General features: G+C 34.5%; 1 protein-coding gene across 2 annotated transcripts in view; it reads right to left on the minus strand.

Moving 5' to 3' along the window:
• The window catches only part of LOC106869258 (organic anion transporter 3), a 22,540-nt gene extending 3,497 nt beyond the window's left edge, over positions 1 to 19,043 (minus strand). The window contains exons 1-8 of one of the 2 annotated variants that reach the window (XM_014914928.3): positions 18,687 to 19,038; positions 13,367 to 13,572; positions 12,340 to 12,570; positions 9,820 to 10,022; positions 5,909 to 6,235; positions 4,142 to 4,276; positions 2,104 to 2,189; positions 556 to 676 (exon numbers count right to left, since the gene is read on the minus strand). In XM_014914928.3, coding sequence (XP_014770414.1) covers positions 556 to 676; positions 2,104 to 2,189; positions 4,142 to 4,276; positions 5,909 to 6,235; positions 9,820 to 10,022; positions 12,340 to 12,570; positions 13,367 to 13,572; positions 18,687 to 18,825 — 1,448 coding nt within the window. In that variant the 5' untranslated portion in view covers positions 18,826 to 19,038. Of the gene's footprint in view, positions 1 to 555; positions 677 to 2,103; positions 2,190 to 4,141; positions 4,277 to 5,908; positions 6,236 to 9,819; positions 10,023 to 12,339; positions 12,571 to 13,366; positions 13,573 to 18,686 lie in introns of both variants that reach the window. The other variant, XM_052971571.2, reaches the window with a different exon arrangement.
• Between the last annotated feature and the right edge of the window lie 5,808 nt (positions 19,044 to 24,851).

Raw genomic sequence — 24,851 nt, forward strand, 5'->3', positions numbered from 1 at the left:
AATGACATAGACGGAAAGGTTGGCTTGAAAGAAAGAAGAAACAAACACACAGGCATCAGGAAGAGAAGAAGAAAAAGTAAAGCAACAAAAAAAGTTACACCTGAAAAGAAAAGAGAAAATCCAAATGTGAAAAAAGAACTCGGTTTCATATCTAGGTTGAAGCAATTTGATTTCATGTACGTTAACAGCTAGATACAGCTATCGTATCATATTTCTTTTCTCCTAAATAAGCTATAACGCTCATCAAATATCCACCTTAACAGAGGTTAAAATACACAGTAATGCAACTTACAAATGAAGAATTCATTAAAAAAAACGCCAAGCATTACTTTTAACAAATTACTTAATGAAAGGAAAAATGATGAACATTTATTCATCGATCCCAACTAATTACTGTTTTTATTACATTTTAATCTCAAAACGGAATTTGACTTTCGTGCATTCACATTCGTCAAGCATACACATAAAAATGTAGGTTTGGTGTCATACTGACAAAAAATAAAAAGATAAATAAAAATTTTAAAATATTATAAATACTTTTAGTTATACCCTTACCGTATCTGTGTTGGATATAGTTCTGAGGTGTATATGTAATCATTGCAACTAGCAGCATTCAATCCAGCAGCAGACACAAGATACAATGCAAGAAAAACGTACTCCATCAATTCACTGTCCTCTTAAAAGAAAAAAAACATTGTGTTACTGTTGAAATGAGTTTTAATATTTAGATAAACCATTTAGTAAAAGTAATAAATGGATCAACAATAACAATAATATTTGTTTTTTGGCACTAAAAGTACCAACCTTTCTTATTTCCTACAAGGATCAAATCGGTCATTTTTGACCGGCATTGAAAATCATAATTTAATATAATTTATTTCAAATATAAGATAATGCAGTGAATAAAGGATGTGAAAATAGTCTTTTAGCATTTATTTACGTACACGCGCACACACACACACACACACACACACACACACACACACACACAAACACACACACATACACACAAACATGTATGTATGTATGCATGTATGTATGTATGTATGTATGTAAAGATCGAGAAGGTGAATGACAAGGACCTTTTTGTGTGCACAGTCTGTGATAGACCATGTCTGTCTTTGGCTGGTCTCAAATCTCACCTGCGAACCCATGGAAAACAAACTTCAAGCACCTATTCTGATTATGTCTGCGCACACGTTTGAATGTGGTGTGTGCCAGAGAGCTTGCAAATCCAATGGGGGTCTTAAAAGACATTTTAGGATCCACAATGAGCAGAACTTACCTGCAGGTATTGGTAGTACAAATCAGAGGTGCAATCTGTGTGGGTGTTTTTTCAAAACATTGTCTGGTTTAAAAAGCCACATGAGACGCCATGAAAGGGCTAAGGTGTAGGTGCAGGAGGTGGTCAAACTCTGTGTAAGGAGTAGACAACCACCATGTATGTATGTATGTATGTATGTATGAAATGATGCTCATGATTGCATATTCAATACAGTCGTAGAAATTAAAAAGTAAGAAGCAAAAGCGACCATAAATAACCGCTCGGTACTAGTAGTGCTAAAAAGCTTACAAAGCCACAGATTCTGTGGTAGAATGCAGTTAATTATATTGATCTTTATACATGTTCACTCCTTTCTTTTATCGACCTCTAGTAAGTTGAATAATAAAGGCTAATGGGTGGGGGAATGATAATTGAGTCTAGCACAGACACAATTAACGTTTGAGGAAGAGGAAAAGGTGTTAGCTGATTAAATCTACTACAGCACTTGACTGTTAGTTTATTCTATCAATCCCAGAAGAATGAGAGGATCTGAAACGTAAAGAGCGGGAGAAAATACCACGAAGCATTTTGTCCGACGCTCTTACTATTTTGCAACACGGCACACATAGAATAAGAACATTATACGTGAGGTAAATATTTAACTATTTATCAGTATGTTATTGAGACTACTACTGTTCCACTATGATGCACAAAAACAAGAATACCGCAATCAAGAATATATAAAAAAAAGTAGCAGCAATGAACATTTTTTTAAAAGATTTTAAAATTAATGAAATACGAAAGGAAGTTGAAATAAAAAGCCACAAGCTGAATATTACCTGCCCATATTTTTATCAGAGATGCCGATATAATACATATAGCAACACCCGTCTTCAAACATGTTAAGGAAAATTTGTGACCGAATCTAGCAAAGAAAAGTAGTCGATGTATATATATATATATATATATATATACATGCATGCATGTATATATATATATATATATATATATATACATGCATGCATGTATACATACGTATATGTATGTATGTATATATATACATGCATACACACACACACACACATATATAGGCACACATAAATATGGACACACGTATAGAAGTGTACACACATATATACAGATTTATAATACCAGGTCTGATCAATAAGTATCCGGACTGTTACCATAATAACGAAGCTAAAGAACGCAGAGTGAAGCCGCTTGGCAGAAATTGACCTTGAACAACACTGCTGTGAGTGCGCACTAAGTTTTAACTTTCTAGCTCACTTTCGCTATTTACAGCAGTGCTGTGTAGCGTGTGATCGTCGCATTGACCATGACAGAGAAAGTTGTCATGGTGATATCTGCTCAGAGTCCTACGTAAAGCTGCAGAAAGAGTATGGAGAGGAGTGTATGAGCCGCACACAAGTGCACGAGTGGTTGAGATGTTTCCAAGATGGCCGAATAAATGTCGATATCAACGAACTTTCTAGGAGACCAGCAGCCAGCAGAAATGATAAAAAGATCACAGATGTGCGTACAGCTGTGAGGGAAAATCGTCGAATCACCCCCAATGAGTTATAAGAGAATGTGCAGATCAGTTACGGCTCAGTCCAGTTCATTATCAGTGAAGATATGGGTATGAAATGCGTGTCTGCCAAGTTTGTGCCCAAATTGTTTTCAGTTGACCAAAATGACGCTCGAATTTCAGTTGCACAAGTTCTCCTTGATTGTGTCGAGAACGATGGAAACTTCAAAACTTTGCGTTGGCCTCTGAGCAGGTATCGCCAAGCTTTTAGCAAAATATGATGCAGATTCTCTGCTCAATTTTCGCTGTCATGATCAATGCGACGATCACACGTAAACAACTGAAGTGAGCTAGAACGTTAAAACTTAGTGTGCATGCACAGCAGAGTACAAGGTCAGTCTGCGCCAAACGGCTTCACTATGCATGCGTTAGCTTCGTTACTATATCGACAATCCGGATACTTATTGATCAGACCATGTATGTATGTATATATATATATATATATATATATATATATATATATATATATACATACATACATGTATATATATATATATATTTATATGTATGTATATATATATATATATATATATATATACGTTGTTTGTGTCCATGTGTGTACATGAGTGTGTCTATGTATGTTGTCATACATTCATTTGCGAAAAGTATAAACGTATGCATGCATATATATATGTATATATATATATATATATATATATATATATATATATATATATATATATATATATATATATATATATATATGCTTTAGAACAGGGCTTTAGTTAAATACAGAACTTAAATATGGAATTAAATAAACGACAAACGAAGAGAATTATGCAATGAACTTAATTAGCTTGCAGCTGTTTCTGTGATGCGATGCCGTGCAGTGACAACTGATTACTATTATGAGTATGAATAAATCTTAATGCTAATTGATTTAAATATGCCAATAAATATTGGAGACAAACGGTGATGATAACAATATTGGAAAATCGGTGAGTCGATGACTTTTGTAATGGCCGTTTTTTTTTTCCTGTGCTTTTAACAGTGGAAACTGAATAAAATGTCTTCTGCTAGAACTGAAAACCCTACGGCAGACACATTTAGCGTGATTATTTTTCACACAAATTAAAAGTACATAATAAAGAAATGCATCTATCGATTGGATAAGTTTTTCATAATTGTACTCATTCCATCAACTCCAGGGTGATGTTAAGCAAAGTTTACTCTGACGATTATCAAATGCAGAATGTAGCGCATTGTAGGTAAAACGTTTAACCCAGTTTAATGCTGTTTCTTTCACTCTAACGCTTCCATATATTCGCAATGTTGAGAAAATGTGTTACCGTTTCGCTAATGCAGCCGCAAGACCCACTGATATTATTGCAAGGAAATACAATATACTGTAGTTGATGTAGATGCTTCCACCAAAAACCTCCATCATTAACAAAATAATGTTCTGTGCTGTTGTATTTACAGCCCTATAAAAAACCAAAGAAACAAAATATGTGAATTTAATAAACATATGCTCCACCGAAAGAGACAATATTGTCCCAATACCATTTCCTCAAGATACATCAAAACAATATCTAATAATCAAATAATTGCCTCCAATGACGAATGTGAAATATTTGTCTATTTATTGCGTTAGGACATAAGATAAATATCCAGATTCTTATTTGTACAAATACAGAAACGCGTAGAATAGAATCATACACAAGAATATACACATACAATGCGATAAATTGTTAGAGCCATTAGTGCATCGGCTTGAATATCTTGCAGTATTTGTTTCGACGCACTGAGTTCAAATCCTACCGAGCTCAACTATTTTTTTTCTTCTCGGGTTCGACAAAAACTACCAATGCAGGACAGGAAATTGAAGAAACTATAAGTATGTCGTAGTGAATGCATTATTGCTGTCATATGTTCCGATTCTTTAAGTTTTTCTTTCAAATTCTGCTATAGCTAAAAGAACAACGTGTTCCTTTAGCGAAGTCCAATCCGTTGCAAGCATTCGAGCTATGTTTCTTATTTGAGGACACTTGCCTCCATCTGTCTTACCAAACAACGTCGGAGGCCTGGTAAAATATTATGGGCAATGCCCTTCCCTCTCGACTAAATGATTAAAAACACACACAAGACATTCAAATATAAATTATTTATACATTTTGTGTGTTAGACTATTTTGAATCATGTGTTTTTGTTACTATATTTCTAAATTTAGTTTCAACCTACTGATTTAAGTTGGTAGAACATAAATTACTTAATTCAGACCAACACAATTGTGACTAACAGATGCTCTAAGAGTATAAGAGGGATCGACGATTTTGATCTGACAACACATAATAATGTCTGTGTCGTACAGCAAAGAGTTACACGGTTCCTGACTGAAGTGATTTTCTTCGTATTACATTACTAAACCATGTTTCTCTCTCGCCGAGAACATCCTCTCCCAAACTATAAGGTATTTTGTCTAATCAAATATTGATTTTAGATTTTGGCACAATGCCAGCGTTTTTGGGGGAGGGAATAAGTACATTGCATTGACTGATGAAACAGCAAGGTCGACCTCGGCGGAATTTGAACTCAGGACGTAGTCAGATGAAATGCCGTTAAACATTTTGTCTGGCGCGGTAACGATTCTGTCCGTTCGCCGCCATGTCTAATTTAATACTGAATTAAAATTTTGGCACAAAGCTAGTAATTTTGAGAGAGGGGCATAGTCAATTAGATCGACATCAGTGCTCAACTAGTACTTTGTCGACTCCGAAGTGAAGAGTGAAGTGAATCTGAGTCAATGCCGTCAGGCATTTTGCTCGGCATGCTAACGATTTTGACACAAATCCAGTAATTTCCGAGAAGGGAGTAAGTTTGATTGCACCAACTAACGTTCCCTACTGGTACTTATCTTACCGACTCCGAAAGGAAGAAAAGCAAAGTCGACCTCGGCGTAAAGACGGACGAAATGCTGCTAAGCGCGGTAACGATCCTGCCAGCTCGCCGCCACAGTCTAATCAAAAACGAAATTATAATTAGACATTGACAATATTTTCAAAGGTGTTTAAGAGAACATATAATCAAGACAATAGAAATAAGACGGCGAACCTTACCATTCTATAGACACGACGATAGTAACTTTCCTCAAATATGGTGATTTAAAGATAGTAAGTAACTTAACAAACACCGAGGATTCTTCTTCACTTAGTGGTTGCGTATGATCGACGACTGCTGTGACTGGGGGACTAGGTTCACTACTTCGGCTTTGAAGACTGGTTTCATTCACTTGACCAGTTTCTTGTAGTGCAGTGTCTTTTACAAATGTACACCAGATTTCATCAAAGTCAACCTTGTTTTGTCTTGCTGCTTTTTTGATAATTTTCTCTGCTGCTTTTATTTTCGAATTTGCAAATAGCCATCTGACAGATTCCTCCAGGAAACTATAGGCATAAAAAAAATATAAACGGAACATAAAAAAAGAAATGTATCTCTTTTCGAGTGCCAATGTATGTGAGCTACACGGTCCTACCAACAACGGATCATGAACAAATTACTGAACAGTTAAAAGGCTATATTTCTTTTCTTTCTGGAGTATATCAATACATACATACATACATACATACATACATACAAACACACACATACACACAAACAAACATACATACATACATACATACATACATAAATACACATATACACACATACACACACATACATACATACATACATACATACATACACACACATACACACATACACACATACATACATACAAACATACATACACACACATACACACATACATACATACATACATACATACATACATAGGAGGGTAAGTCAAAAATTATCCGGTCATTCTCCATAACACATCTTTATTATTGTAACACTGCCTTCTGCGCATGCGAGCTTACAGTTGGCACTATTGTGGTTACGTGATCGAAGTTTGAGCCTGATCGCGCCATTTTTCTTTCTGGCTTTACAGTGTAAGCATGGCCGCTCCACTAGCAATGCACACCAAACAAGAAGTAAGAACAGTGATCCGATTTCTCTGGTCGGAAGGTGTGTCTAGTGCTGAAGCTCATCGGAGGCTTTTAGCACAATACGGGGACACTGCACTACCGCGTAGAAGTGTGTATGAGTGGATCGAGAAGTTTAAAAGAGGCTGGACAAGCGTGATGCACAAAGAGGGAGAAGGATGCCCGTCAGCCTCCACCACTGACGAGAAGATTCAGCAAACTCGCGAGATGGTAATGGTGAACCGGCGAGTTATCATCGATGAGGTAGCTCGTTCTCTGCAGATTAGTCGTGGTTCTGCCTATCAAATCATCCACGATGAGCTCGGCTTCCATAAAGTCGGTGCAAGATGGGTGCCAAGAAAGTTTACCGTAGAACACGACTGTAAACGTCTTGAGGTCTGCCAACGTTTACTCGATCGCTACAACATTGAGGGTGAGGATTTTGTGATCAGAATAGTCACAGGAGATGAAATGTGGGTCCATTATTATGAGGCAAAATCCAAAAGACAGAATATTGAGTGGGAACATCCTGGCTCGCCAGTGACTAAGAGATCTTCCGCGGGAAAGGTGATGCTAACCATTTTTTTGGACTAAAAAGGGATTATACTGGAAAACTACCTGGAAAAGGGGTAGGAGTGTACGATCAAATAGTACAAAACGCAGTGCTTTGCTGACCAACAAACTGAAACCAGCAATTCGCATCAAACGCCCAAGCCTATTGCTGAAAAAGTGTTGCTGTTGCATTACAATGCACGCCCACACATAGTCCCTCCACCCAGACCTTTGAAACCATTAACCAATTGGCTTTTGAGGTGTTGAAACACCCTGCCTACAGCCCAGATCTTGCCCCTTCCAACTTTCATATCTTTGGACCGCTCAAAAATAGTTCGGATGAATATGTAAAGGAAGCGGTTCATAAATGGTTGCATGACCAACCGAAACTTTCTTCCTGGAGGGAATACGCAAGCTCGAGTGTCGCTGGACCGAGTGTCGCTGGACCGAGTGTCGCTGGACCGAGTGCATGGAAAGGAAGGAGACTATATAGAAAAATGATTTACTTGTTTATACCCTGCTTTTGTGTAAATACATTGAAAAAAGCAAGAGTGCGTATAATTCTTGACTCTCCCTCGTACATACAAACATACATGCATACATACATACATACATACATACATACATACATACATACATAGTCAATCCATCCATCCATCCATCCATCCATCCATCCATCCATCCATACATACATACATACATACATACATTTTGTGTTGGCACTCCGTCGCTTACGACGTCGAGGGTTCCAGTTGATCCGATCAACGGAACAGCCTGCTCGTGAAATTAACGTGCAAGTGGCTGAGCACTCCACAGACACGTGTACCCTTAACGTAGTTCTCGAGGATATTCAGCGTGACACAGTGTGACAAGGCTGACTCTTTGAAATACAGGCACAACGGAAACAGGAAGTAAGAGTGAGAGAAAGTTGTGGTGAAAGAGTACAGCAGCGTTCGCCACCATCCCCTGCCGGAGCCTCGTGGAGCTTTAGGTGTTTTCGCTCAATAAACACTCACAACGCCCGGTCTGGGAATCGAAACCGCGATCCTATGACCGCGTGTCCGCTGCCCTAACCACTAGGCCACTGCGCCTCCACTACATATACATACATACATACATACATACATACATGCATGCATGCATACACACATGCATATGCATGTATGTATTAATATACGTATGCGCATTTGTTTATGCTTGTATCTATCTGTGAGGTCTAAACTAACAAAACTATTCAATAATGAGACTAAAATTCTCCATCTGGACATCTTCCCTGCTTTTTTTTTTATCTACCTTATACACAGTTTTCCTGTGTTTCAGAATAAATTCTTCACGAACAATACGTGTATTACACCAAATGTATTCAGGTGAGTCTGAATACTTGAGAACCAAAGCACAAAAATAGAGGAAGAGAATGACAATTGGATGAGAAAATAAAGGGTGAAGATTCCCTTCGGTCATGAATGATCATAGAACTGTACCTAAAAGTTCCCTTCAGAGGCACAAATCCGGGCAAGCTTGTTTATGAAAGACCAGCAGTCGTCCATGCATACCATCCTCTCCTTTCCACGCCACTGATGTTATCCAAGGGAAAGGCAAAGAGGCCGATACAGTTTGGCACCAGTGACGTCACAACTCATTTCTACAGCTGAGTGAACTGGAGCAACGTGAAATAAAGTGTCTTGCAAGTCACACAACCCGGTCTGGGATTGGAACTCACTACTTCATGATTGTGAAGTCAACGTTCTAACCACCGAGCCATGCAACTTCATATGGATCCGAGAGAATAGTAGATAAATAAAAAAGAAGAAATATGCTTAACCAAATGAATGCGTAGAAAGTAAACGAAGACGAAAGAAATCTGATTCTGCCATGCGAGACGCACTGAGTGGAATCTCCCAGACATAGGAACCAACTGAAACTCTAGATGGGTGGTTCTCAACCATTTTTTTCTCTATGGAACTCTTTGATCCCTATTTTACGCGGATGGACCTTCATAAATATTCGATGTTTTAAACATCCCATTATATTTTTATAATTAAATATCATTAGGAACTGTATAAAGAAAATTGTTAAAATATTTTGTGTATCGAAGAAGTATATCCAATTTATTGCACATAGATTTTAACAACAACATTTTATATGACCTCCAAGAGCCATATGGACCCCGATTAAGAATTGTTGCTTCAGAGCAAAGGCAGAGGAGATTACGTTAGTTTTCTTACAGCTGAGATATCACATTACAAGAACTTCTTAACTGCATCACTCCAACGAGTTTTTACAACTACAGATTAGCTATGTCATTACAACCATCACGGAGTTTGGGTTATTTCATTACAAGTAAAACTGATCTTTTTGAATGCAAATAACAGTTAATATAAAATACTGAACCATTAGAACCACCACCAATGACTGAAATAACCTATAGAAAGGATTGAAAAAAGGGTACTTACAAGAAATCTATAATAAAATATCCGGACAGAACGGCGTTAAGCAAGAAATACGTATTCCATCCGTAATCCTTCAACATATATGCTATGAAACCAGTAATAGTAGAATAGATGTTCCAGATAAACATAAATAGACCAGACATAATGATACGTTTTTCCTTTGGGTATAACTCACAAACTAACGTTATAGAGCTGATAACATAAGTCTGAAATGCAACAAAAGATAGACAGTTGGTATAATGATATACTTTGAAACGCTGAACATTATTTTACAGTAAAATCAATCTTAATAGCACCAAGTGGTGCTATCAAGTTAGACGAGGCTTGGGATAATAATCCTTTCTGCTATAGGCACAACGTCTTAAATTTCTTGGGAAGGGGATAGTCGATTAAATCGACCTAAGTAACCAACTGGTACGTATTTTATCAATCTTAAAAGGACGAAAGGTAAAGTCTACTTCGGTGGAATTTCACTACAATGCTGCGAAGCATTTGTCCGTCGTGCTAACAATTCTACCAGTTCGCAGCCTTATGGCTTGGAATAATAATGGCTAAAATTTAAGTTATCTAAGTTATTTGACATTATCAATTTTATGTGTTTAAATTACAGTAAAATATATTTTAATAGTTGAAGACAGCCGAGTCAACTGGCTCGATAATACGTATAGTATGATAGCAGCTGTGAAATATATCTGGTTGAGACAATTAACTTCCTAGTGGTTCGATCCACTTTATTCTCAAAATGTACTTTGTAATACATACACCTCGCTTTTGTTTAGTCCAGTCCAGATCAGTCCAGTTCAGAGTCAGTCAAGCCAGGACTATCTTGTCATTTTATACAGTGTGTTCTTTCCTTTTCTCAAGTCGTTAGGTTGTGATTTGAAGGAAATTCATCAGCTTATTCTTGCAAGTCATGTGATTACATAGAGTTTTTTTGTTTGACGAATAGAGTTCCTATTATATTATTCTTGTTATTGGTGGTAGTGGCGTTAGTGATATTCTTGTTTAACAGCTGGTCAAATATGAGCGAGCAGATCTTTATTCATAGACTTTCCAGCAGTGACCATTTCATTTATTTACTGAAAACTGTAGAGCGTGGTTTGAAATGGGTGTGTTTCTACTTTTAGTAGGCAGTATGATTACATATAAACTCACTTGTTGACTCAAGGTAATTCACTTTTGTAAGAGGTGACTGCAATCCACTACGCTGATTTTAGAACAGAAATATACAGATAGAACTTCTTTCTGAACTACAATTCTAACATGGAGAGGTACAGACCCTTACAACTCATTTGTCATCGTTTCACTGCAAAAGTTTGAGGTCTTCAGTGGTGTGCGCTTCATCCAAAAATGTTGTAAGATTCACTATCCAGTGTATTTGAAAAAATCCCACAAAATGAGTAATATGTAGAAATAATGTAAAAGTGTAATAGTATCGTACACTAAGACGGTGAGCTGGCAGAAATGTAAGTATCAACGTTTTTTTGTTGATATTATTTTAACAGTTGAGGCAACGAGCTGGCTGAATCGTCAGCAGGCCAGGAAAAATGTTTAGCGGCATTTAGTCCAATTTTGCATTTTGAGTTCAAATGCCGTCAGGGTCGAGTTTACCTTTTATCATTTCGGGGTCGATAAAGTAAGTACCACTTGAACACTGGAGTGTATGTAATCGACTTCTCCTCTCCTTTGAACTTACTTGCCTCGTGCCAAAATTTGTAATCAAGGAAATCATGCACCATTCACAAAAGTTATGTCCAAGGTACGGTTGCATAATAATATATAACCGTCACTGTCGAGGAAAACTGTAATAAATGGGTTGTTGGAGATAAAAATAAAATAAACATACATTTTGTTTTATAGAATGATGATTTGGTTAGCATAAAATAGATCTCCGTAGATTTCGACGATGAGTATTTCAGTTATTGGATCAACCGAAATATCTGCTTGTTCAAATTAACCTGTAAAAGAGCTGAGTATTCCATAGATATATGTACCTCTATTGCAATTCTCAGGTAGAATAAGTATGACACAGTATATGACAACACGCTTTACATTACCGATATAATCAATCCTATGAATCTTGTATAGTTTCTATCTTCTCATTTTCATAAACAAAGACTTTATTCGATCGGAGGTTATGTTAAAAACCTTTAACATGCTAAGCAGGAAATTGGAACCAGAATCTCGTTAAACATATATATATAACAATGCGAACAAAAACATGCACACACAGAGGGGAAAAACTGAAACTGTCAAACACTGAAATATTTTGAATTCTTGAATTAAATACATACACATACACGTGTATATTAATAAATACATATACAAATATATATATGTGTGTATGTGTGTGTGTGTGTGTGTGTGTGTGTGTGTGTGTGTGTGTGTGTGTGTGTGTGTGCGTGCGCGTGTACGAACATATAATTCTCTGTGTGGGTGCATGCTTATGTTTGTATGCATGTGTGGGAGTGAAGTGCGTTTGTGTGAATATTTTTGTGTTCATATCCACGAAAAAAGAATTACCTCTCTTAATACTCCAGTGAAAAATCTCATGACTGCAAACGTCCAATAAAACGGCGAAAATGCGGCTACAAGATTGAAGATTATCAACATTAAATTACTTGACACTCTTAGAGGTTTCCGTCCAAATCTTTCAATCAAATATGGTGACATAAGACCACTGATGACTTGACCTAAGATAAAAACTGTTTGAGTTGATTCAGCCAGTCCACTTTTGTTGCACACCAGATCCCACTGCAAAAGTAAATGTACTTAATAAAGAAATATAATTGTATGGTTAATATACAGTTATGTCTAGATGATTTTAACAATTATCCCCATGTCGGTTCTGTTCCAGCAGGCGTAATATTAAAAATATTTCAAATCTGAGCATGTAATTTTTTTTTCATTTTCAAATTAGTTTAACTAAGACTATTTCGAAGCGCCCGTCCGTTTTCAAGACAGTACAGCTGCAATATCTTGCAGTTTAAGCTACCAACTTGATGCGTACTTGTTATCTCGCGTGTCTTTTCAGTGTTAGGTGTTTAGAGATAATATTTCTTTAAAAAAGAACTATAAAGATTTTAAAAGTTTTAAAGGGAAGCAATGTTTCCAATGAAAATTTTAACTGAATTAGAATGTGATTATAAACAGAGATCAACGAAAAATGAAATTGTATTTATGCTGTTTTCCTTAGGTACAATTGAAACAACTGAAACTGAAATTTAATGGTTTATTAAAGAATGAAAATATATAATAGAGCGCAGATACACAATTTTTAAATAACGTGTCTATTTTTTCATTCACTTATCAAATCTAATAATTTAATTAAGGAGTGACTGATTGATTGATTGATTGATTGATTGATAGATTGATTAATTAATTCATTTACGTGCAAAAGAGTACTAAATGTTATATCCCAGAAAGTTATAATGTCCATAGCTTTCCTACAGACTACAAACCACAGACAGATGACATAAAATTATCACGAACAGAAATGAATTCTGAAACAACAAAACAACAATTTAATACAGTAACAGAATCAACCCACCTCTGACACTATAGACGTATCAGCTGGTGTGGTATAGGAATAACCATTCAGACAGTTCAAGGTTTGGTTCTCAGTCGTAGTCCCTTCATCGTTATTGATGTGTATGGAGCATTTATCATATGTCAGACTGACTTCATTGGTCGATATGTTGTATTGGTTGAACTGAGAATCTGTCAGATTGTTACATTTGTATTCAGGAGTGATGGCTGTAAAATAAAGTTCATTGATGTCAAGTCAGCTTTTAATGCAGACTATAACACTAGTTAAACATAAGCTTCCTTATCTACATTAAGCAGTAAACTTTACTGTTCCGAAGTAACTTGGTCATAAACATATAGATATAGCTAGAGCATGTACAGGGAATTAGCCATAAGCCTTGTTCGAAGAATAGGCTAAACTAATGGTAAATTATATCTATAGGCTAAAATGTAGGTACAATACAACTTTTATAGATAGATTGTAAAATGTTATAACCTAAGCAGCAGGTTATACAGAAAACTTTATAGGTTAAAAATGTATAAATTATATATGAAAACTATAGGTTAAATTTATACTGTAAACGTTAAATATAAAAATCTGTACTTAATAAAAGATAAATAGGTTAAATATAAACATTTATAAGGTATATATCTTTAACATAGTAACATAAGATTTACCACTGAACACCCCGATAAAGATGGTTCTTTATCTCTACTAGACTTCCATCTTAAAATAACAAAGGGAGGTAATATATACACCGACTTCTACAGGAAAGCTGCCAGTAGAGGACTGTTTGTGAATTATAGATCAGCCCTACCCCTCGGTACTAAAACGGGATACATAAGAAATGAACTAGCACGTATCAAGAATGAATGTAACAAAGTTAGAGACCATATCACTTACACCGTACACTTCACAGATATACGGAAGCTGAATGGCTACCCTACATCCACAATAAACCGAATTGAAAACCAAAAGCGCCGCAGACATAAGAATTTCTCTAACACCTGCTTCATGAAATTACCACATTTCAATGAAAGCATAACCACAGCAATTCGTAGAGCCATACGGAACGATGGACTAGACATACAATTAGCACACTCCGGCCCCTCTCTGCGCGGATACCCGAATAAAAAGCAATCTAAAGATAACAATCAATGCTCATTAACTAACTGTCCTATCCGCGATACAGGCATGTGCCAGCGGACACATGTAGTATACCGAATGGAATGCAACAAATGTAAGGCGTTTTATATAGGCAGCACAACTCAAACTTTGCATACACGCAATAAGAAACATCTCAACACACGCGCATCCTCATTCGAAAAACACATTGATAAATGTAGAAATACCAACAGACAATTTGAAGTTACCATTGAAGCCAATGATAGAAATCTCGGCAACTTAGGAATTAAGGAAGATTTGATTATCTATAAATTAAACCCACAAATAAATGATAGATTGGAGCTACGCACGCAATACATAACATGACATACACATACAGGCACATTTGCTACATATTAGAAAAGAGGTGATGAAAATTGATTTGTGGAGCGATAAGTTAATAATTGATGTCACTAACATTGTCAAAGAAGAGAAACGCTTGAAAATTCAAATATAATCATAGAATTATTTTATCTCCGACCAAAAACATCTTTCTAAGGACAGTTCCTTTTTAACCCTGAAGAAGGGATTTGTATGTCCAGAAATATTGGATACATATACGATCAAAGATTACCAGGTAACTTACTTTTAGTTTACGTTACCTCATCTTAAAATCTATTTGCATTGTTTGGCCTTTTACATCTTTCAACGTTATATATATATATATATATATATATATATATATATATATATATATATTTTCTCCTTATTTTTCTCTCCTTGTTGCTCTCCTTATTTCTTTCTGTGTTCCTTTCAGTTGAAGAGCGTAGCTCGAAACGTCAAAGACTTTCTCTATTCCAGAGCGTTAAACTAATACATCCATTTGTTGTTTACACCACCTGTCTTCGTCTGTTGTTTTTTTTCGTAAATTCTCCCATATATATATATATTAGTTTATGTACATATTAATATTATCTCAGTTTTAAAAAAAACCTTTGATAATGTAAATATGTTAATACTTACAAGAGGTAGCAAAATTACACTAGAAACCAAGATATCACAGCCGTTTTACAGGTAGAGATACCAAGTTAAAGTGATACATTTTGAGAAGATATGAATAATAATAATAAATGGAGCAAAACGCATATAAATAAAAGTTCCTTCAATTCCTACACATATTTCAAAATATATGAGAGAGCTCTTCTACAAAGAAGTAAGAGCTGCTGGAATTCCTCATATATTCCTCTTCAGGGAATCCATAAATAAACATATGAAAGCAAGACAAATACGAAATGATGAGGTAACTTACGAGCTAAGATGTTACATGGTGAGTGATATATATATATATATATATATATATATATATATATATATATATATATATACACATATATAGATATAGATATAGATATATATATATGTATATGTATATATATATATATATATATATATATGTATATATTTATATATGTATATATTTATATATATATATATATATATATATATATATATATATATATGTATATTTATATATATATATATATGTATATATTTATATATATATATATATATATATATATGTATATATTTATATTTATATATATATATGTATATATTTATATATATATATATATATATATATATATATATATATATATATAATTATATATATATATAAATATATAAATATATATATATATATAAATATATAAACATATATATATATATATATATATATATATATATATATATATATACTTTATTTATTTATATTACTCTACCTCTGGTATTTGAGTACTCTTTTTTCCACCTTGTTGCACATTTCATGTGCTTACTCCGGTATATATATATATATATGTTGTTGTACTTGGGGATGGTCATATTGCCAGTTTAGCCAATAAAAACACACGCACTGTATATTTGGTGTTAATTTGCTTCAGCTTTATATTACATTAATCTTAATCTTATTTCGGCCAGAGTTCTTTCGTCACACTTCTGTGACCTCATCAGTGGTCCTTTGTTTCCTTCCTTCTTATGTGTGTCTCACCTTGCTAAATATCAGCCATTTTGTATTTTGTATTCCTATTGTATGTGTCTACGCATGCGTGTCTTTCAATGTGTCTGTGTCTTTTGTAAGTGCATGTGTGTATGGGGAGTGTCTGTATCACCTATATACTTTGTTAATACGTGTTCGTTTGTATTTGTTTTTATTTATTTATTTGTTCATGTGTGTGTGTTTTTTTTTGTGTTTAATTAAATTTTGTTAACGTATATATATATATATATATATATATATATATATATATATATATATATATATATATATATATGTAAAATTAGAAATATTGCATTTCTAAATCTCTCAGAGAGACTTATACAGTAGCAGCACGATAAAGTGATGGTTTGTTGCCAACTTAATGTGGCAGTCCCAGGAAATGGAGGAATGCTACTGCTATTTAGCCCCAGGAAGATCATTTCCAGTTGGCTATGTGACACAAGCGTTCTGTGTCCTTAAGTGTTCAAACAGGGGAGATAAGCACTTCCACTCAGCAAAGCCAGAAAGGAAAGGAAGCAACAATAAATAGTAAGAGAAAGATAGATTTGGCTGAAACACAAAAACCAGAAGCATCAGGAGAGAATAGAGACGGAAAACGGGAAGGAGTACTGAAAGGAAAAAAATGTGAGGATGATGATAGAATATAAAAAGAGCGTAGAAATAGAGAAACGGATCACTAAAATGAGAAATGTAATCAGAGTAAAATTATCGGGGAATGAGGATACCGAAGACAAGGGAGTTTTGCTAGAGAAAGAGAAAGGAGAAAGATTAAAAGAATTATTTGGTGAACGGAGTTGCTGGTTCGATGCGATGAACTACCACCAGTGGTGCCATCTGACGACATAACAGAGTACATAGTAAATGGAAAGTAAATGAAATTCGTAAAACTTAATATAATGTTTAAAAAAAAAAACGTTGTAAAGAAGAACAACGAACTGTTCGTGATGAATAATGTGTTACATAAACAGTTAAATGACACTACCTACGTGTGGGGCGCAGGTAAGACATCGAGTGTTTTTCGAGACCTGGAGCACTTTCTAGTGACGTCTAAAACGGTAGTTCTGTTAGGAGACTTTAACACTGATGTAAAAGATGAGCTATAGTAAATATTCTGTTCCATACCACAGTTTTGCTTGCCAGTTGTTTGACCTCAACAAGTTGAGCATGTCCTTTAGTGGCTGACGATATGTGCATCTCTGATCACGAGCAGAAGTTGTCGGGGTTGGTGGTGGTATCATAGCAATGTGTTCAGAGCAATTCTTAGGGTTTGAATAATTCTCCTTTGGAAACATGGGTGTTTCGTTTATCATCCTTAAACGAACCTTATTCAGGGTCCTTTTTAGCAGGATGGGCTACTCAACCTGGAGAAAATTCTAACTGGGTCCCATTTGCAATCCATGCGCTGTTTATTTTGTTATGAGATCACCATGTCACGCACATTTGTTTGTGGTGCATGCTTTTAGTGCACCTGAATCAGACGGGTAGCCATGATGGGTACATTGGGCTTCGTATATTTGTACCTCAGTGCATCGTTGATGGTACGCGTCGGACTCTCACTCGATAATGATAATAATAATAATAATAATAATAATAATAATAATAATACTTTGTACTATATGCACAAGGCCTGACACTTTGTGGTGGGCGAGCTATTGACTCAGTGCTCAGCTGGTTCCTATTTTATCGACACCGAAATAATAAAAGACAAAGTCGACTTCGGAGGAATTTGACTCAAATATTTCTGACATTAGAACAAAATAATAATAATATTAATTGAGTTTAGGAATCGTTTTTCCTCTCTGTTTGTATTGCACGGAATTTGTTGCTCACACTAAGAGAAAAGCAAGGTTTTTTATTCAATTTTTTGGACGTTTCCGTTCATGTATAGTTTAGCCCATAGATTTATGTATTTAACCAATGTTTTTTTTATTTTCATCCATAACTTTAACTGAAAGAATTTATATGCAACATATTGTATTTAAATTTATTTTTAACTTACTGCTGTACAAAAAGAAACAACCTGGTGTAAATTGCGAGCGTGTACCATGCTTTCGCTAAGTGTATGTATGAATGTGCGTGTGCGAAAGAGAGAGAGAGGGAGAGAGAGAGAGAGGGGGGGGGGAGAGAGAGAGAGAAAGAAAAATGAATTAATAAAAATGCATTGTTAATATTCATACATACCAAAGAATATATAGAAAAAGCTGTTGGTTGTTGCTAATAGTTGTGCGGCACAGATCAGAGTGCATTGTGTGGTATGAAAAAATGTAGACTCTCCCAGAGCACGTATAATCCCATCGACATCAACTTCGGAAGATTTCATATTTTTTTTTGTTCTCGGTGGATCTAGATTTTACTGTTTATCAATATATATATATATATATATATATATATATATATATATACATGAATATATAACGTTCTTTTGTGTGAGAATATTAGTTTGAATCTGGTAAATTGTTTTAGATTTAAAACCAAACTATATCTATAAACTTCTCATGTACATTAACACTGAATGTATATAAGTCACGTAACTACAGGGATTTAATCAAACGTATGTGTGCAGCAGAATATAAATTAGAAATTAACTGAGAACCAAAATTGTATACTGCATTGAACTAAATTTTATTTTTAAAAATTGCATGACACAAAATTTTAGTTGGTAAATTGTAAGAAATTAACAATTTTGAGCACAATTTATTTCCTGTATTAGTGGAAACAAACAAGAAATAGTCGCTGGTGTCTATTCTACTGGCATTTGAAGACTCTATGGTTATAGTTTAAAAGGACGTAAAATAAGTGCTGCAAGATATTCAGTGCATCATGGATTCGATCCTTCATTACCTTTTAATAAATTGTTTCCGATTTCAGCACAAAGTCAGCCAATTTTGAGGGGAGGAGTTAGTTGATTACGTTGACACCCTCACCCAATATTTCACTGATAGTTCATTTTGTTGGTCTGGAAGTGATGATAAGGAAAAGTTGATCTCCCGGAGATTTGAACTGAGAACAAAAACAACAGGACGAATTACAAGATGTTTTGTTCTAACGATTCTGCTAATCCGCTGCCCTTAAGTAACTTTCAAGTAATAATAATAATAATAATGATAATGATTATAATTATTATTATTATTATTATTATTATTATAATTCTTTCTACTAGTCGATTATATCAACCCTAGTGTTCGACTGCTACTTATTTTATTGACTCCGAAAGAATGAAATGCAAAGTCGACCTTGATGGAATGTGAATTCAGAAGGTAAAGACGGACGAAATGCAGCGAAACACATTTCCCGGTGAACTAAAGATTCTGCCAGCTCGCTGCCCTAACAATAATAATAACGATAATAATAATAATTAAAATAAACTTGGCAATCTACTTCATTTTGGTTAATATTTATAGGACTGAGTTGACTCCTCCAGAAGATATAGAAGCAAAACTAGAAGAGTGATCTTGTTATACTATTTTTGCTTCTATATCTTCTGGAGGAGTTACCTCAGTCCTATAAATAATAATAATAATAATAATAATAATAATAATAATAAATGCCTTGATACCGTACCATGAGCAGAGGTAGTGAGGAAGCATCGTAGCTGTGTATTGAGAAGAATTCTTTGGAACTTGAATAATTCATCACTTTGGAAACTTCATTCATCATCCTTAAACAGCCTTTATTCAGGGAATTTTTGAGTGGGATGTGCTACTTGACCCGAAGAAAATTCTAATTGGGCCACACTTGTAAGGTCATACGCTTGATATAAAATCATAATGTCGCCCACATATGTTATGGTGCCTGTGAAAAATTTAATGTTGAAGTGAAACTGGTAATATTTAAAGAGGTCCTTCAACGGTACTACTTAAATACCGAAATACTACTTAAATACAGGTGTACGTAAATACATAAAAAAGATATTTTAAATGTACGCTGTGTAGACGTGTAATTGCACCCTAGCCCTAACCCTTACTAACCCTAAAATTAATCCTTACCTTCATATTGTTTTGTTTTTTTCAGCACACGATCTCAGATCAAGTCACTTGCTATGCAAGTACATCTCCGAAATCTTTTTTAACTTACTGTGGATAAATGCCAACAATGACCTTCTCAGGCTCTCCAATATTTTATTTTCTAAACGGAAACAATCGGGGGCAGGAAATGAGGTTGCAAAAAATTCATAACTCCTCATATTTTTTTTTATAGCAAATACATGTATTTATGGGGGAAAATATTGAAAAACATGAATACATGCGAGAGTGATAAAGAAACGAGAAGGTTTGTCTTTGAATGTGCTAGAAACAACAGCCAAATCACCCTTAAATCACTCACTTTTCCCTCTGAAATTATTAACAATTTTTTAAATATTTTTTTACCGAAAATACTCAGTCCATGGTTTCGAAGTGCAAAAGAAAATTGGCAAAAATAGGTCCGGAATGAGATGATGAGGGAAGGGGATGTAAAAACATTAGTTTTCAAAACATTCTTATACGAAGATGCCCCGCTAACCCCGTCATTTCGAATGCTGTGGCTTTAAAAAAATAGAAAAAATCCCCCCCAAAATTTCCCCCACAAATGTCTTTATAATCGTAATCTATGCTGTTTCAAAGGAGTTTGTATAAATTTCCATTAAAAGATACCCATCTTCCTGAAGTTTTGAGGGAAAAAATTCAGATCGTGTGAATTTTCCAAATCTCCTCTCTCCACCTCTCGGAAAAATTCTTTTCTATAAATCCCTAAATACTCTGAAGCTACAACATCTAAGCGGTATTTGTAGAAAATTTTGTTAAGAAGTATCCATTTTTCTGGATGTTTTGAGGCCCTTTTATTTATACGATTTGTTTCATTTCATGTTCGTTTTGTTCATTGTTTACAATGTTCTCTCTCCAACACACACGCACACACACACACACACACACACACACACACACACACACACACACACACATACACACACACACACACACACACACACACACACACACACTCTCTCTCTCTCTCTCTCTCTCTCTCTCTCACACACACACATACACTACAAAGCTCACAGATAGGCTGCTGAACTGAAAGTCTCTATGTTGCTTTGATGGGAAGGTAAAACTTGAGAAACTGCTCTCCCTCTGTTGTTGGACTACTGTGATGCTTGTTTAAAAAAGAGAGATCATGACTGTGATAAAATAATGAAAGCAATATTAACTAAGTGAGCGCTATTATACACAGAAATAATTAGACGTAAAATATAAAAAAATATTAGAATTGGGAATTAAATGTGAAAATATTATCAAGCGACCAGCAGAAAACTTCCCGTGGGGAGGTCTTTCTGCTAGTGTGTCTGTATATATATATATATATATATATATATATATATATATATATATATATATATATATATATATATATATATATATATATATATACATATATATATATATATATATATATATATATATATATATATACATATACATATATATATATATATATATATATATATATATATATATATATATATATATATATATATATATATATATATATGTATATATATATGTATATATATATATATATATATATATATATATATATATATATATATATATATATATATATATATATATATATATATATATATGTATATATATATATATATATGTGTATGTGTGTGTGTGCCCGCGCAGATACATGTGTGTATATATGCGTGTATTTTTTCTCTATGTATGTCCTCTCCTACCTTAAACTGTTTGAAATCTTCCTGTAAAGAATGGTTTAGTTTCTAACAATGACACAGAAATCTATCATTGGAATATAGATAAAGAAAACATCACATTTTAGACTTAAGAAAGGTCTTACGTATTTATATTGTTCATCTTACAGATTATATTTGTTATATATAAATAAACTAGTTGATTTCTCTTTCTGAAAACCCTAGCTTATCTAACACGTCGCTTTTACTCACAAAACCAAGTGCCTTAAATATTTATTGTATAAATGCGAATTTATAATCTGGCTATAAAAAGTGAAAGCTTTGAAGCAGTTGTCAATAGTTTTACTATTTTTCTTTTGGTTGTTGAAAAGATATTCACATCAGCAGAACAGCTGACCTCTGGCAATACAAACTTTATTTTGCCTGTCCCAAACAATAACCTGCTTGTTCCGTTAACACTTTATGGAAATTTTGATGGGATATTCCACCAATATACATTGTATTGATGTTTAGGTATTCAATAACGGGTGGGGAATGTCTCAATAAGTTTTCCATGATAGTCTTTGACTTAGATGGCATTGTATACTGTTGAAGCGACAACGTCATATCGCCTAAGAAAGTTGTACGTTGGTGACAGTTTTGGGCAGCGGTTAATCACATGTATGATGTCTTCGATAGAAATGGCAAATAATCTACATTTTCAGTTGCATCTTAGGACTCCAAAGCTTCACTGTCTCTTCTGTTTACTAGGTATTTTGTAGCAATCTCCTGATCTTAGATCGAAAACGCAAGCCTACGAAATGTGATGTGATGTGGCGATCAGAAGTATAAGGGAAGTTGCATATAATATCGATAGTACTGTCGTCTTCAAGTCTCCGGAAAACACACCTATGCATGGTCTCTATCGCTTCACATCCAGGTCTTGTTTGATGTATGTTAGCTCAGCTGTTTTGGACTTCTTTGGGAGATCGTCAGGAAGTGTGTGTTGCCTGAGGAGCTTATTGCTGACCGTCAAAATGAAATTATGGCTCAAAATACCATCCGGCTATCAGTTAAAGTATAGTTTGTTTGGTGTAAGCTAGTCATGAAGTCAGAGGTTCATGCCATTGTATAAATGACATTTATTAATTTGTCTATTGCGAATGCTCTCTTTTCACTCTTGGGTCTCGCATCAATGGTGGAATAGTTTGATGGAAAATGATGTATGTTTCTGTCTTTCTTGAGTTTTGTGTTGTGATATAAGGCATAATATTTGGTGAATTTAAACTTTTATTCTTTCGTAATTCTATATCTATTGCTTTGCATGTTTTATTCCGTTGTCAATTAACCGTCGCACAAGAATTATTTGTTATAATTTTGGGTGTCCCTTATTTCGAGTGTCAAGTTTCGAAACGCTTAAGCGTATTCATCTTACTAGATTAAATGGTGTATTTGTTTTGGTGTGTTGTGGGTGTTAAGAAATAAAAGGTATCGTTTAGTGTCTGTCGTATTGCAGTGGATGCCTGTTTCGATGTTCGTGTTTTTTTATATGAGTAAAATATCCAAGACGAGTAGCTGATATTGTCTGTTTAATTTATTCCATTGTGAAATGCATATTGTTATTTATGCTATAAATTAGGGGTTTGAATTCATTACGATAATCAAAAGCGTGGGTTCACACAAAGAGGTGTCAACTAAATAATGTTTCCAATTTTCTAATAGATATTTATGGAATTTCATGTGATTCATTTATCTACATTGTTCGTATATTCGATCATCTGGGATAGCCATGAGCAGATTGGTGGAGTTAGGGGTAAGTTTCATTCCCATCGCAGTTTCGGATATTTGTAAATTTATTCTATTGAATTTGAAAAATTTACTCTGAAAATGAGCTTTTATTATTTCGTTAATTAGTATTTATCTTTTCCGGTTTAGTATTTCATTGGGGAATTTTTCGAGTCGGAAATCCTATGATTTCTAATTTATAGTCGTGTGGAATAGCGATATAGAGGTTTACATCTCGAATTATACGCTAATTTTGTGAACTTTTTTGTGATGTAGTTCAGCAGTACTAAGTCGTCTCTTATAATGCTTCATGTGTTTTATCAGTAAGTCTGTTTCACATGTGGGGACTGCTACAATTCGTCTTAATTTAAGTTTGTCGAGGTGTTATATATTTATATATGATGAAGTTATAGGCGTTGTTTATCATTTTGCTTTTGTGAATTTTGGGGATTCATATATATATGTGTGTGTGGACGTACGCGCGTGTATGTATTAAGATAGATAGATAGATAGATAGAGAGAGAGAGAGAGCGAGAGGGGGGAGGAAAGGTAGAGAGAGGCAGAGAATAAATTAAGAGAGACGCTGGTGAAGAAATTATCATGAACGCAGAATAACTCAAATCTGTGTGTTTCTAAATCTCTTCATTTCTTTGTACTTGAGTTACATTACAAAATTTCTTCCAAGGTTATCGTTGTTTTTATATAACTTGTTGAATATTAAACTCACGTTCCTTATCAAGATTTCTTAAATATATTACACACCTTACCAAGATTTGTTATATATACTTATACATACATAGACGCACACGCACACATATGTTCATTTCCCATTTTCTGTTAGGCTACAGTGAGGGGTTTATGATGATAGTATTGAGAGTCCATGTTTCACT

Source organism: Octopus bimaculoides, chromosome 11 (genome assembly GCF_046866305.1).
Source record: "Octopus bimaculoides isolate indiv1 chromosome 11, ASM4686630v1, whole genome shotgun sequence".
In the NCBI taxonomy this organism is placed as follows: domain Eukaryota; kingdom Metazoa; phylum Mollusca; class Cephalopoda; order Octopoda; family Octopodidae; genus Octopus; species Octopus bimaculoides.